At 38.3% G+C, this 13807-nt stretch overlaps 3 protein-coding genes and 1 long non-coding RNA gene across 4 annotated transcripts; 2 read left to right on the forward strand and 2 right to left on the reverse strand.

The window, feature by feature from the left end:
- Positions 1 to 1372, reverse strand: LOC149035041 (uncharacterized). Its single transcript, XR_016182192.1, has 3 exons — positions 1132 to 1372; positions 567 to 657; positions 1 to 306 (listed from the first exon to the last, which is right to left on the reverse strand). It is a non-coding gene; the product is annotated as an uncharacterized LOC149035041 (long non-coding RNA).
- Positions 1373 to 2112: 740 nt separating this feature from the next.
- Positions 2113 to 4085, forward strand: LOC113678143 (tripeptidyl-peptidase 1). The gene has a single exon (XM_027195018.2). The coding sequence runs from the start codon at positions 2137 to 2139 to the stop codon at positions 3853 to 3855; it is 1719 nt and encodes a 572-aa protein (XP_027050819.2). The 5' UTR covers positions 2113 to 2136; the 3' UTR covers positions 3856 to 4085.
- Positions 4086 to 5644: 1559 nt separating this feature from the next.
- LOC113678091 (uncharacterized) lies at positions 5645 to 9673 on the reverse strand. Its single transcript, XM_027194958.2, has 5 exons — positions 8436 to 9673; positions 7867 to 7996; positions 7654 to 7760; positions 7152 to 7248; positions 5645 to 6489 (listed from the first exon to the last, which is right to left on the reverse strand). Exons 1-5 carry the CDS (start codon positions 9560 to 9562, stop codon positions 6367 to 6369), a joined length of 1584 nt encoding a protein of 527 aa, XP_027050759.2. The 5' UTR covers positions 9563 to 9673; the 3' UTR covers positions 5645 to 6366.
- Positions 9646 to 13208, forward strand: LOC113678092 (small ribosomal subunit protein eS1). The gene is made up of 6 exons (XM_027194959.2): positions 9646 to 9730; positions 10030 to 10133; positions 10899 to 11086; positions 11605 to 11813; positions 12124 to 12233; positions 13046 to 13208. The coding sequence occupies exons 1-6, from the start codon at positions 9672 to 9674 to the stop codon at positions 13156 to 13158; spliced, it is 783 nt and encodes a 260-aa protein (XP_027050760.1). The 5' UTR covers positions 9646 to 9671; the 3' UTR covers positions 13159 to 13208.
- Positions 13209 to 13807: the final 599 nt, after the last annotated feature.

The raw sequence follows: 13807 nt of genomic DNA on the forward strand, positions 1-13807 counted from the left end.
TTAATTAAACAACAATAGCTTTATTGGTTCTCTAAAAACATCTTTTTTCTCATTTAATGAAAGATTATGGGGAAGTCAGTTGTTTGGGAGCCAGCGCTGAGCCCGTAAAAGACACTGACATGTCTGAACCTTTGCCTGTCGAAACACGTATCAAAGAAAGAGAATTCGTTGATATCAGTGTGTTATAACGTGATCTGGAATTTTGTCGGTTCTATACAAAGAATTCTATACAGGATCCCATAATCAACCCTTATGTTCTATAAGAAAATCCATGCCAGCCCCACTTAGTGCTTCCTTTGAGAAACCCTGCAGAGAAACAGCAGAAGAATTTGTGTCACGGTTTTCACAGCAGTGAAAATACATTCAAAGGTCAGTAGGACAATATTCATCATTTTGAGTACAACTTGAAAGATCCTGATTTCAGCTTGCAAAACTATCTTTTCAATAATGCAAATCGAAGCAAACACAAACAGGGTTGGATAATTATGAAGGCCACACAAGGAAATGCACATGATACAACTTGTTTTATCGATGGAAATGCTTCTGAGATGAAGGATATTGTTTACCGCACAAGATAGCACAGCGACCCTAAAGTGTTTGCTGAGATATCCCCAACACCAACGAACAAGCTATCTGTAGGCAATTTAGCGAAATTTCCTGCCAGGAAAGAAGCGAAAAACAACTAGCTCTAGTATTGTATTATTAAATCAATGGCAGAAACAACTCAAGTAAATCGATCTCAAAATGTAACAAAACAGATGAAACAGAAAATATTTAGCTTAGTCGTTTCTGGTGTGATTATCTGTGCTTTACTGCTGCCTGTAAGCGTACTTTTCCGTCTCCAGCACCCAGAAATCGAGGCAAATTGACTGAAAACCTGGATGCTCAGTGATACAACTTATCTGGGTTTCAGGCCATTTTGCCACAATTGCCCGATTTCCGTACAACAAACACTTTCATGAGTTTTCGGCATTGGTTGACAAGTTCCACACTCGCACCTTTGATAATTTTATATAAAACACTCTCAGAAGCTCAAGTTTAAAAAAATTCTGTTGCATTCCTTTAGATTGTACCCTCGCTGTATTGCATTTTCATGTTAAATACAAATAAATCACAAAGTAAATTAAATACCAGTCTGAGTTTCCGAGACTGTCGCATCGCTGTCGACATGTTTTGTACTGTCTTCGTGCGGATCGCTTCGGTGAACCCTACGCGGCTCATATTGTCAAGGACGTGGCCCAGACTCTCCTAAAGATTCTGGATTATCCTCAGCGCTGTCATGTACTAAGCTTAAGGCATTCGAGTCGCTACCTTCTGAAAAAACATCTTCCGAACTACCGCTACTTACACGAACTCCCACACCAGTTCTACTGGGGAATATGTGTTGCGCAATATTTTGGTTCACCGCTTACGTCACGACTTCTCGCTATTGTTTTTACCGGAAATGGAATTTCAGTTGATAATGCCGATTTTCTCCTAAAATAAGTCGAATTGGACAAAACTAATTTCAAATTCGTTTTCTACGCCACTTTTTACATAGTATAAGAAAAACATGTATTTTTGGGTTTACATGCCCTTTAAGCATTCATATCCTTTTATTAAAAGCGAATTGAATGACTTTGGCAAAAATTTCAACAGAAAACTAAAAAATTACGGAGCAAAAAAAGAATTATCTGATGCATGATGAATTATGAAATAAGGAATGGTAATTATCTTTCACTAAAGGGGAGGGAGTGGAGGATTTTGTTGTGTAAAGGTAACGTTCACCCGATCCCCTCCTAACTTCCTAAGGCTCTGTTTTATTCCCATCCTCCTCCCCCCCCCACCCCCCTCAGCAGTCAATTTTTTATAGTCTCCCGTGTCTATGTCGGCGACGATTGATCCCCCCCTCTCTCTCTCTCTCCCTGAAAACCATGTGATCTCAAAAATCCTCCACCTCCCTCCACGCAGGCGATGAGTGAATAATGATTGGTTACTTAGAGCAATTGAATGAAAACCGCTGGTCATGAATAATGCAACAACAATCTGTCCTTGTTTTCCTAAAGGACTTCCCACATTGTTTCCGGTTTTTAACCGGAAACCAAACAAACGTCACATGACTTTCACGGGATCGGCATTCAGCTGCAGTGGGGGAACATGGAGGTCGGACGCCTCATTTGTGCGGCGTTTTTTCTCGCCTGCACCGGCCTTTGCACCGCTAAACCGCAGGAACTCGTGTTCCTTGAAAGCAGCCACGATTTGGAAGCTTGGCGAGCGGAGGGTTGGGAAAAAGCGGAAAGACTCTCCCCGTCGGAAGATGTTTTTCTCACCTTCGCTCTCAAGCAGAGAAATTTAGAATCGCTCGAGCGACATTTCTGGCAGGTCTCCGATCCCAAGTCGTCGGAATATGGCAAACACTTGTCGTTATCCAACCTGACGCAGCTTGTATCACCTTCTGAAGCGACTACTTCTACAATCAACTTATGGCTAAGAAGGTATGGCATTCAGCAGAGCGACTGCACGACAATTCTTACCGGAGATTTTTTGACCTGCCGAATGTCTTGTGCAGCAGCAGAGGCACTTCTTGTTGGGGCGAAGTTTCACCGCTTTAGACATACAAAGCTCACACGGCCCGTGATTCGCTCGACCCATCTATACAGTGTTCCGAAGACAGTGTCTCCTCATTTGGATTTCGTGGGTGGGGTACTTCATTTCCCAGCGGTGAATGGCCCGTCCTCCCCCAAAGTTAATGAGTACGCGCTCTTCGAGATTGAGAAAAAACCATCAGTTAGGGGCCAAGTACACATCGGTGTTTACCCGAGTGTTTTACGAGAGCGTTATAATGTTTCTGATGTCGTTGGCACGCATCCCAAAAACTTACAATCTGTGGCACAATTTCTGGAACAGTACTACAGTCCTTCTGATCTAAAGGAATTCTTAGCCTTGTGGGGAGGTTCCTTCAAGCATCTGGAAGAAATGGCCAAAGTTATTGGGCCCGATAGTGGTCGCTCTGGCATTGAAGCTAGCCTGGATACCCAGTACATCATGAGTCTGGGTGCAATGGTACCTACGTGGTTCTGGAGCACTGGTGGGCGTCATGAGTCACAAGAGCCCTTCCTGGAATGGCTCATTGACATCAGTAATCGCACAGATGTACCGTGGGTGCACAGCGTCAGCTACAGTGATAATGAAGACACACTGGATGTCACCTACATGAACAGAATCAATGTAGAGTTCCAAAAGGCTGGTGTTCGAGGACTCACCTTCCTCTTTGCCAGTGGAGACAATGGTGCTGGCTGTAAAAAGAAGAAGTTTCGCCCCATGTTTCCATCATCATCCCCTTATGTTACTACAGTTGGTGGAACAGCATTTAATGATCCTTTCACAGTGTCTGATGAATATGCCTATGACATAAGCGGTGGAGGATTCAGCAATGTATTCGATCGTCCTTCTTACCAAACTGATGTTGTTGAGAATTACCTGAAGACAGGACCACACATACCTGCGGCATCATACTTTAATCAAGCAGGGCGTGGTTTTCCTGACATTGCAGCCATATGCAATCACTTTTGGATCGTCAATAATAGGATTCCTGTTCCAGGGGTCATGGGAACATCAGCTTCAACACCAACCGTGGCTGGTATCATTTCATTGGTGAATGATGCACGTTTTCAACAAGGCAAATCTTCCCTAGGATTTTTGAATCCTTTCCTGTATCAAAATGCAGCGGCAATGTATGATGTTACAACGGGTTATAATGATGGTTGTCTTGAGGGAGATACAGGATTCTATGCTGCTGCTGGTTGGGATCCTGTGACAGGCTCAGGTAGTCCAAACTTCCCTGATTTGGTCAAGGCTGCTCTAAGCAATCAATGAAATTTCAGAAGAGGTAGAAAAAAGTCATATAAAGTTATCACAACATTGAGATGCTAGGGAACTGAAACAAACATTGAAAGACAGGGCTTTTTAGATATATCACTTTGTATCATGTCACGTTTGTGCTAAAAAAATTGCAATCCAAGAATTCAGGTTTTGTATGTGAACACTGTTAATCAAAGTTTTTGGATTAAGATTTTTGGTAAATAAAAATCATTTTTGAAACTGCATCTGTATTTTGTGATGAGTTCTAACAAGAGTTAATTTCATTAAGGTTTTCAACTGTAAACAATTCCATCACCTCTTAAGGTGATGAGCATCTACAAGGTTGTGCTCTAAGAAAAATTGAAGGGAGCCCAGAGTTCTGAAATTGTGAAATTCAGGGTGCCCAGCATATGCTTTTTATGGAAAAACTAAAATTTCTAAGTCGCCCATAAGCAAAAGTTAGGCACAAGGTGCCACCAGGTGCTGCTAGACCACAGCCATGATCTAATTTTTCCCAATAGTATCACTGCTGGATCAAACCTATAGTAAAGTTGTGAGAATAAAGCAAATGATTGTGAACTCGAGAAGCTCGTAACCCTTTGACTACTAAAAGTGACTAGCATCTAATTTCTCCCTTCACTGTTTTCCCCAAATCATTCTTTAATCCTTTAACTCCCAAGATCTCGATAGTAATTCTCCTTACTGTCTGCCAAATGATTCTCATTATGTTAGTTTGGAGAATTTGGTATTGGATCAATTAGTAATCCCATGATTGATATTTTTCTTTATTCTCATTACTTGTCTGCATGAGATTGTATAGATATAGTAAGGAGAAATTCTCTCTTGGTCACTCTAGGACCTAAAGGTTTAAGTTCATGAGAATAAAGGAAATGATCACCAACTTTAAGAACTCTCAATTGTTTAACAAATTCTCCTTGTCAGCACCTCAGGAAACAGAGAGAGAACAGTATGAAGAACATTCTTACTGATGTTAGGGTGTAAATGGCTAATTGAAATTTTAAGGAAATGTATACAGAATAGTTAAGAGAACTTGCATGCAAATGTTTGGGTGTAAATGGTTACTGATGGGCTGTTGCCCTTTGTTCTTTATACAGAGTACTTTATCAAGCTGTGAGCCCCTCCTCTGTTACTGGGTATTCATATTAGACTGAATTGCTTAACTGCTCACATTTATCCCTGTTTCTTTGGCATTAACCAACCAGATGCATGGTTGCTTCTCCTGGACACTAGAAGATGGAAGTCCATTACAGACTACATTCCCCCCACCTCCCCCAACGCTGTCAGAATTTCATAGGATTAACATGACTCATGTACATCCTGAGCGCAGGAGTAATGTCTGACATACATGTGACCACTAAAACCACAACATGCATACAGTTAGACCTTGAACCAGACACGGAAGTCCAACAGGCAAACCTTAGGCCAGCACCTTTACAACCCTTTCTCTACTGACAGGTAATGATAATAGGACTGAGTGAAGTCCACTTCCTGTGCAGTGGGAGTCTGATTTGTTTATCATGAGTATGATCACAAGAGCCAAGTTATGAAAGAGAAAATTTGCTGTAAATGACTGACAGGGGAGGAATAACTTGTTTAATGTCCCTCTCAAATAGACTACAGTCAAAATGAATGTGATTGTTTGATCTAAAACCACAACTTTGAATGTGATTGGCTTATTGAACTGTCTGGTAACACACTTTCTGATAAAAAAACTGTCCAATAACAACTTGGCAAGTGAATTACTGGAAAATAGGGCTTTTTTTTAAAACCAATCACAGTTGAGAAAATTGTAAATTTTTTTATTATTCTAAGTGTTTGCACACTTTGTTGTAAGCTGAACCTTACTAGGAAGTATAGCTACTTTGAGTTTAACCAGCAGATGTACAACGAGAACCTCGCAATGATCAGGAAATTGTCATTGTCCCCCTTCTTACAGCACTGTGTGAACAACTGATAAGAATGTTGGAAAATCATCCACAACAAAAAGTCTCTGAATGTGAGGCATTTTCAAACAATTACTTTTAAAAGGCACCCTCATGCTGCTTTTATTAAAATACATTTTGCTTCACGAGAAAATTAGTAACCACAAATTAAGACACAGGAATCTTTGAATCCATGACTTTCCCCAGTTCCTTAAGCCACAATGTACTAGGTTCATCCTTGGAAATCACTGTAAAATATTTACTCTGTAGTGAACTGTGAAAAATCCAACTAATTTTAAAAATACCAATGCCAAGGAAACAACTTGAATCATGAGTGTTTTTCATAGATGAGACTGCTTTAAATACTGGTAATTCTGGAAGTGTTCAAAACAGATTACTTCCATTTTTTTATTTCTCATTCTTTCACTGGTTAAAAAAAAATAGTTCACAGAAAACAGTATTTTTTGAAATAGGGAAGTCCCTGTTTTCATCATTCAGATTATCTGGTAGAGATCTGATTGAGATGAGGTATTGAGACCTCAATGTTTCTACAAGGAACTGTCTTTGTTATAAATTTGTAGTATCATCTTTTTTTGTAAATACATGGCTTAAGTTTTAAGCCCTCCAGTTTGCCGGATGAAACTGACATTTTGCTGTTCTGAACCTTCACAAAATCAAACAGAATGAACATCTTGTTGGTAGAGTCCTAGGAGATAAAATAAATTGTTATTACAGAAACATGCATGGCAGTGATCATTCATGACAAGTATATCATAACCTACAACCAGTTCTTCATTTTGCTCTCAAACCAAAAACCAAAAGCTTTCGCAGAGAAGAGACTGGGAGAGGTCAGTGTAATCAGACAGTGTTACAACAACAACGATAACACCACCCAACCTTAGATCACCAGGGATTGGAATAGACTTCGCAGAAACTGTTGGGAATGGCTTATCAATGCTGGGTAACTGTCCAAATCCTGGTTTTTAACAAATATTACCCTTGGATTTTGAGAATCTTGATGACTTATCTCCAACATAAATGCAGGAGGTTAATTATCAAAATTATCTGAGCCTAAAGCTAATAATAATGATAATAATAACAATGATAGTAATATATAATAGCAACAGTAATAGTAATGATCTTTAGTGTAGTTACTCAAGATTTGGTTTTAAATAATCTTTTTCTGCATTTTTGCCTCCTTTTCATTTAGGAACATAAAAAGAAAATATAATGAGAGAAAAAGTATTGAAAAATCTTCAACCAACTGGGGTGTACTGCCATCATAATAACCTGTTTAAAAAAAAAAATCATACCAAAGAATAATTTTACTGCCGACTGAAAAACATAAAACCATAGTGAATATCACACCTCATTCTCCAGTTTAAATCCAAGTCTAAGTAGAGACCTGACAAACTCTGCTGTGTCATTGATACGACTTGTCACCTCTGCCACTTTCAGAATACCTCTACAATACAAATTATACAAACTATTGTATCATAAGGCATGTAATAAGGTTGTACTAAGGTTATAGATTAAAAATACAGTAATCTGATTTTTAGGGCAATATGAAACTCCTAGATGCCCTGATCCTATGCACAATAATTGGGCAGTCCAAGCTGTAGTCAACTCTGTGATGAAGACTTCAACCTATTTTATAAAATGATACTAAAACCTAAATTATTAAAAATATGTAGACCTTATAAAATTCTTGCTTTTGAAAATAGGAAAAAGTTCCTTGTGACTGCAGCACTCAAAATTATCATGATATAGAAGTCATCTCTTTTAAAGTTACAATATATTACTTAGTGTTACCTGTGGTACATATAAATACAATCAAATTAAAAAAAAGAGGTAATGACTGAGTCTGTACCCCAGTTTTAGGACTCTGTGGGCTTCTGTCAAGAAATCGACAAGGTTGGTTCCCATTAATGAAAGACAGAAGACAGCAACATCGACACTTGCAGGGCTTAAGGGGACCTGAAATGCAGGAGACATGAGTTTAAAGCCACCACAGATGAATCAGAGTTAAGTCTCGGCAGAAACAATAAATCATAAACCTGAATGACTTGTGATTGACACAAACCTTTGCCATATCGCATGCTGTTACAAACTTATTTTTGGCCACAAGATCAAATGAATGTACTTTGTTTGGAACACTCTGGGCAATTGCTGCTTCTCCACAACCAAAATCTGCAACCACATTGGATATTGGTCTACAAATAGATAACACTGACGAGTAAGTAAATATTATAACTACAAATGTAAATAAGCAGATACCATCAGCATTGTTTGGGAAGAAACACAAGCCAAAAGGACAACCTTTGTGTGAAATAAACTCAGTGTTCACACTTAAGCCTGTAAGATCTAATAAGAAATTCTCCTTTTCTTCTCCAAAATATTTTCTAGTAAATAGGTTTAGAGATATTGGCATTAGATCAAAACAACAACCTCAAGCTGATAACCTTGCATAATGTATATGTATTGTAAAGAGGAGCTACATGGCCTAAATGTTTGATTCATAATAAAAAGGCAAAAATAGATACTAGTCATTCTAGTTTCCACAGTGACCAAGCCAAGGAAAATTGTACAGTATTATAAAAAAAAATCAAATATCACCGGCTACTGTAAATCACAGTTCATTGTATTCAATACCTTTTCTTCAACCATTCTATGATTTTGTCAACAGGATTAACTGGCCATAATCTGACTTGATTGTTGAAACCTTTGTGATAAATATCAAACAGGTTTGGATCTTCAGAGAACATTTCAGCTGCCTCCTTCCCTGTTGTAGTGTAGAGTTGTTCATTTATCCATCTGAATCGAGAAGATTCCAATTGCTTAGTCATCTTTTCATGAAGACTTGACTTACATTGAAGAGCAGAGCGAGGATGAATGTTTTCACTTGTGACCTGGAGGTTTTCAAAGTTCTTTCCTGCTACTGATTCTTCATAAGGGCTATGGAGGTCTTGTTCCCTGTCTTGTTTTTTCTTCTTTCTTCTTTGTTTTTGATTTGCCTCTGGAGCAGTTTGCTCTGAATTCGTTATAATTGTAGAATTGTCTACATGACCATTATCATCCCCTTTATTTTTCTCTCTTCGCCTCTTTGTCTTGGCTTTATTAATTCTAGACTGATTTACCCCTGCTGTGGTTTCAAGATCTGAAGCGATCCCTTCATTATCTGTACAAGCCTGACAAGTGGGATCAGTACTTTTATGACATCGATTGTCACTAACACCCTTTATTTGATCCTTCTTCTTGTGCTCATTGCTATCTTCCTCGTCACTTTGACTCATCAATATGTCCTTCTTTTCTTTCCTGCTCTTGTGGCGATTTAATTTCTTACTGCGTTCTTGTTCTAGAGCCTTTTCCACGGGTCCCGTATATTTTGAAGTCGCTTTATCAACCTCGAGATCTTGCTCTTTCATGGCATTGGCATCACCTCTTTCGTTTTCTGGACACTCTGAACCTAACCTTTGCTCTGTCTTAAATTTATTATTATCTCTCTTCTTCTTCTTTCTTTTCTTTTTTAACTGTCCCGTTTTATAGTTGCTTTCAGTAGCTTTTCGTTTCTTACTCTCTGAAGCACCCACACCATTCTTGAGTGATCCATTGCTCGCAAGAGAAGAAGAATATTTGCCATTTTTTGAGGATATATCCCCGAACAAATGATGAATGAGAGAATCCTGTTCCTTTGATGTGCTTTCCCACTCCAAAATCTCGAAAGAGTCTTGCATTTCTGTCATCTTAAGCTGTAATTTGCCAGATTTGTATATGGCCATGCACTTCCGCCATGATTGAAAAACAATTCTTATGGTCAGCGTGAATCCAAATTGACTTACACCGGAGTGAGGCTATAGTCGACCTCTTCAGCTCGATCCACGATCCATCATGGCGGTGGGAAAAAATAAGAGACTGACCAAAGGAAAAAAGGGACTAAAAAAGAAGATGTGAGTGTTATAATTAAAACATATTTCCATGGAACTGTTTTTCTTTCATGTAAGACTCACTCTATGAAAGTAGATGTCGTGGATGGCGAGAATTGGTCAAGGATTCGAGCGGATGCATACTTTGTGTTTTTATTTCAATTCTGCGAATGGATACTTTTAGTTGGATGTTTGACATTTTAAAGTTTTTAAAGTGTCGTGGAAATTTAACATTCCGATGAATGCTTTACATGGAGGTGGCTCTCAGGTGTGGTTCTGTAGAAATTATGCGATGGTTAATAGCTTTTTTTTGTTTTTATTAGCGTTGATCCCTTCACCAAAAAAGATTGGTACGATGTCAAGGCTCCGTCAATGTTCACCATCCGACAGATCGGCAAAACCATGGTGACCAGGACTACTGGAACCAGTAAGTCACTTTGTTTAAAGCGCTATGCCTGAGATGGGCCAAATTCAATTTTGTGTAAATCAATTCGGTATTCTGTAACTCACACAAGTTGTCCACTTTCGACATGTAATCCTAGTCTCCTACCTTTTCCTTTCGTAAGATTCGACAGGAATGACAGGAATGCATGTCTTTGGTGTTCGTTCGTTAGAATTTAGCTGAACGTATAAACAGTATCTCAAAGTTGATAATTTTCCTAACTTTACCTTGCCTTTTAAGCAATGTCGAAAACTGTACTGTACTACTCACAAACATGAGACCATAATATCGCCTTATAAAGGCATGGACTCCAAAAAGGACTTTTCCAAGCCACCTGCTCTGAAAAAGGGCTAATGCTGGAAATATCAGCTGTAGAAAATATTTGCAGTGGGCAATTTATGCGAGCAACTCTGCAGATAAAATTAAATTGTCTTTTATACTCTCCACTGATGCAGCACCATAGTTCCTTTAGAAACTTATCCCCTTTACTTTCCAAGGTACTTGCTTCTCACCAACCCAGTTCAAGGTCTGTACTGTAAGCTGCATTCCAAGTTTTTTCCTCTTGGATTTTTGACTCAAGGGCAAAACTAGTGGGCCAGAAATCCAAGTGAAAAAAGGAGGTTTGAGAAATTACAGCACTGACTAAGAAAACAAGGGTAGTATTTTATTTTATATATCTCTAGGTTCACAAAATATACTAATTATGACTACCCTTCATTCACAAAAATTCTGTTATTTCTTTTTGTACAGAAATTGCTTCTGATGGTCTTAAGGGACGTGTGTTTGAAGCATCATTGGCTGACCTCCAAAATGACGAGGTTGCTTTCAGGAAGTTCAAGCTTATTGTTGAGGATGTCCAGGGTAAGAACTGCCTCACAAACTTTCATGGCATGGACATGACAACAGACAAGCTCAGGTCACTGGTTAAGAAATGGCAGGTCAGTATTGTGGTCATGATTTTCAGTTGAGTGTTTAAATTATGAGGAGCAAGAGTGCACTTGACATTTGTTAGTAAGCAGGTCATTTTTCCAGGCAGTAATTTGAATTTGGGGTCGCACATTATCATTGTCATCCCCACTAGCTTCACCAGCAAAAAATATATTTCCTTGGTACAGTTTACACTGTAACATCAGTATGTTTATTCTCCACACTGTTCTCTGTACATTTCTTGAAGTGCTGACAAAGTGAATTTGTCAAACAATCAAGAGTTTCTTTAGTTGGTGATTATTTCCTTTATTCTGGTGATCTTAATACTTTATTTAGGGGTGATATTGTAAGGAGAAAGTAGATGCTGGTTACTCTAAGGGGTTAAAGGTTGAATTATGTCTCATACTGTTAAGAGTTTGAGATTTTTCCATGAAGGAGGAGGAGTATTGGAAAGAGTAGCTGAAAAAAAGTGTCTGGTATCAAGCTTGATCTGTATTCTTAATCCGTCATTTTTCTGTCTGTTTTATAGACCCTGATTGAGGCAGCTGTTGATGTGAAAACCACTGATGGTTACCTGTTGAGGTTGTTTTGCATTGGTTTCACAAAAAAGCGAGCCAACCAAATCAAGAAGACAGCCTATGCCAAGCATTCACAAGTGAAAGCCATTCGCAAGAAGATGGTGGACATCATTACTCGTGATGTGAGCACTGGTGACCTCAAGGATGCAGTTAACAAATTGTAAGTTATGTAACACTGCTAAAATTGCCTGTGGTGAAAGTGGAGTGTAATTAAGAGAACATGAGAAAAGTTTATAAATCATGTGCTCAGAAGCAAGTGGTTTACAAACTTTTAGAGAGTTCCCCCAACATCCTGTGTGTTGTCTAATGGTTTTCTAAAATAAAATTCAATTTTAATTGATTGTTTATTGTGTTAGTGTATGGAAATTCACAGTGCATCTCTCAGATATTCTTGGAGAGTATGCAAGTTTTGGGACAAAGGTGGAGCCAGTGTTTACAGAATCTTATTGAATTGTTGTTTCCATTTGCAGAATCCCAGATGCATTTGGCCGAGACATAGAGAAGGCATGTCAGTCCATCTATCCTCTCCACGATGTATTCATCAGAAAGGTTAAGGTTCTCAAGAAACCCAAATTTGATCGTAAGTTTGCTCTCTATTACTTTACAAGGAGCATTAAAACAGTATGATGTATGTTAACTTTTAACACTGCATCCACTAAAACCTGGGTAACTAAGACACAAGACAATGTAAAGGGATTTTAACTCCCAAGATCTGATTGTTATTACTCCCCTTTAGATGTTACACATTTAATAGTAAATTAGTTACAAGAATTTGGTGTTAGATCAAGATAACAACTTCTATCTGATAAGTTTGAATATTCTCATTACCTGTTTGTTGGATTATGTAAAGATATTATAGGGAGAAGTTTCATGTTGATCACTTCTGGGAGATAAGGGGTTAACATGCACCACTTCATCTCTTGCATGGTCAGCTGTAGTTGTAGAGAAAACCCCCTGGAAAAAAACCTGTATATCAAGTATTGGCTGAATTGATGAACTGAATTTTATAGTAGTGGAGTCTGTATTTTGATGAAGGCCTTCCATTAGTAGCTGCATTGAGAAATAAAAACAGGAGATCTTCTGGTATTGTTAGTAACAAGAACCATGATTTACTTCACGTCAAGTAAAACTGGATGTTGCTTGTGGCAGTTATTGCTCAACATTACAGCTCTTTATAGTTTGTAATGTCAAAAGTAAATGCTAGATGATGTACTTTGCGGAAAAAAATTTTCAACTTGCAACAACAGGATGTGCACATTGTACAGTACAGGTCACTCTAGTTTTAACTTTCAGTGCAACAACATCTCACAACAAGTGGAAAGAAAAGACAACTGGTCTTATTTGGTGGTAATGGTTTAAGATGAAACATGTCCTATACTTTTTTCCTTTCAGTTGGCAAGTTAATGGAGATGCACGGCGAGGGAGCAAGCCACAGCACCACAGATGAGAGTGGCACCAAGATTGAGCGCGACAGCTTCGAGCCACCTGTGCAGGAGTCTGTGTAAAAAATATTCAGTGAAAATTGAACATAGCAAATTAAACTTCTGAAAGAAAATGTGTGATTGTGTTTATTATCAGAGAATGTTTTTAGTGACGGTGTTAACCTTTTCACCCCTAAGATCTCACAAGTAATTTTACTTGCTGTCTGCTAATAGAATTTGTTATTGGATCAACTAGCAATCTCCTAATTAATATTTTCATGACTTGTTTTTTTGATATCAAAAGGAAAGATTCTGTCTGGGTCACTTGTAGGAGTTCAAGTGTGTAGGATTCTGTTTACTGGAACAGTGAGGGGAGGATGAATGACATTTCTAATCTGAAATTTGTTCTCTTTTTCTGTAACGCTAAAAGAGACATGCATCAACAAAGACAATTGAAATGCAATGTGTTGGTCAGTCTACTTAACTAAAACAATCATTTGCATTTTGAGTACACTGAGTTTGATTGGAGTCGTTTTTTAGAATTGGAGTAGATGTTGCAATATCTTTGATGATATTCATGTTATTGAAGCATATTCAGAGTTTCTGCAGAGGAAATTTACAAGAACTAGACTTTTTACGAGAAACAGTTTGCAAAGTTCTGAAGTATAAAAAAAGTACATGCATGTTGAACGCTACCATGAATTACTACACACATCAATGACTTGCAAGGAGA

The sequence above is a fragment of the Pocillopora damicornis genome, chromosome 13 (genome assembly GCF_964200805.1).
Source record: "Pocillopora damicornis chromosome 13, jaPocDami1.2, whole genome shotgun sequence".
NCBI lineage: Eukaryota > Metazoa > Cnidaria > Anthozoa > Scleractinia > Pocilloporidae > Pocillopora > Pocillopora damicornis.

Bases quoted from the DNA above. Each gene is read 5' to 3' on its own strand.
- LOC113678143 (XM_027195018.2), top strand. From the start codon at position 2,137: ATGGAGGTCGGACGCCTCATTTGTGCGGCGTTTTTTCTCGCCTGCACC.
- LOC113678091 (XM_027194958.2), bottom strand. From the start codon at position 9,562: ATGGCCATATACAAATCTGGCAAATTACAGCTTAAGATGACAGAAATG. The intron at 7,249-7,653 runs GTACAGACTCAG...TTTGTATTGTAG, and splicing joins CACAGAGTCCTAAAACTGGG to AGGTATTCTGAAAGTGGCAG. The intron at 6,490-7,151 runs GTGTGATATTCA...TTTATCTCCTAG, and splicing joins GATTTAAACTGGAGAATGAG to GACTCTACCAACAAGATGTT.
- LOC113678092 (XM_027194959.2), top strand. From the start codon at position 9,672: ATGGCGGTGGGAAAAAATAAGAGACTGACCAAAGGAAAAAAGGGACTA. The intron at 11,087-11,604 runs GTCAGTATTGTG...TCTGTTTTATAG, and splicing joins CACTGGTTAAGAAATGGCAG to ACCCTGATTGAGGCAGCTGT. The intron at 12,234-13,045 runs GTAAGTTTGCTC...TTTTCCTTTCAG, and splicing joins CAAGAAACCCAAATTTGATC to TTGGCAAGTTAATGGAGATG.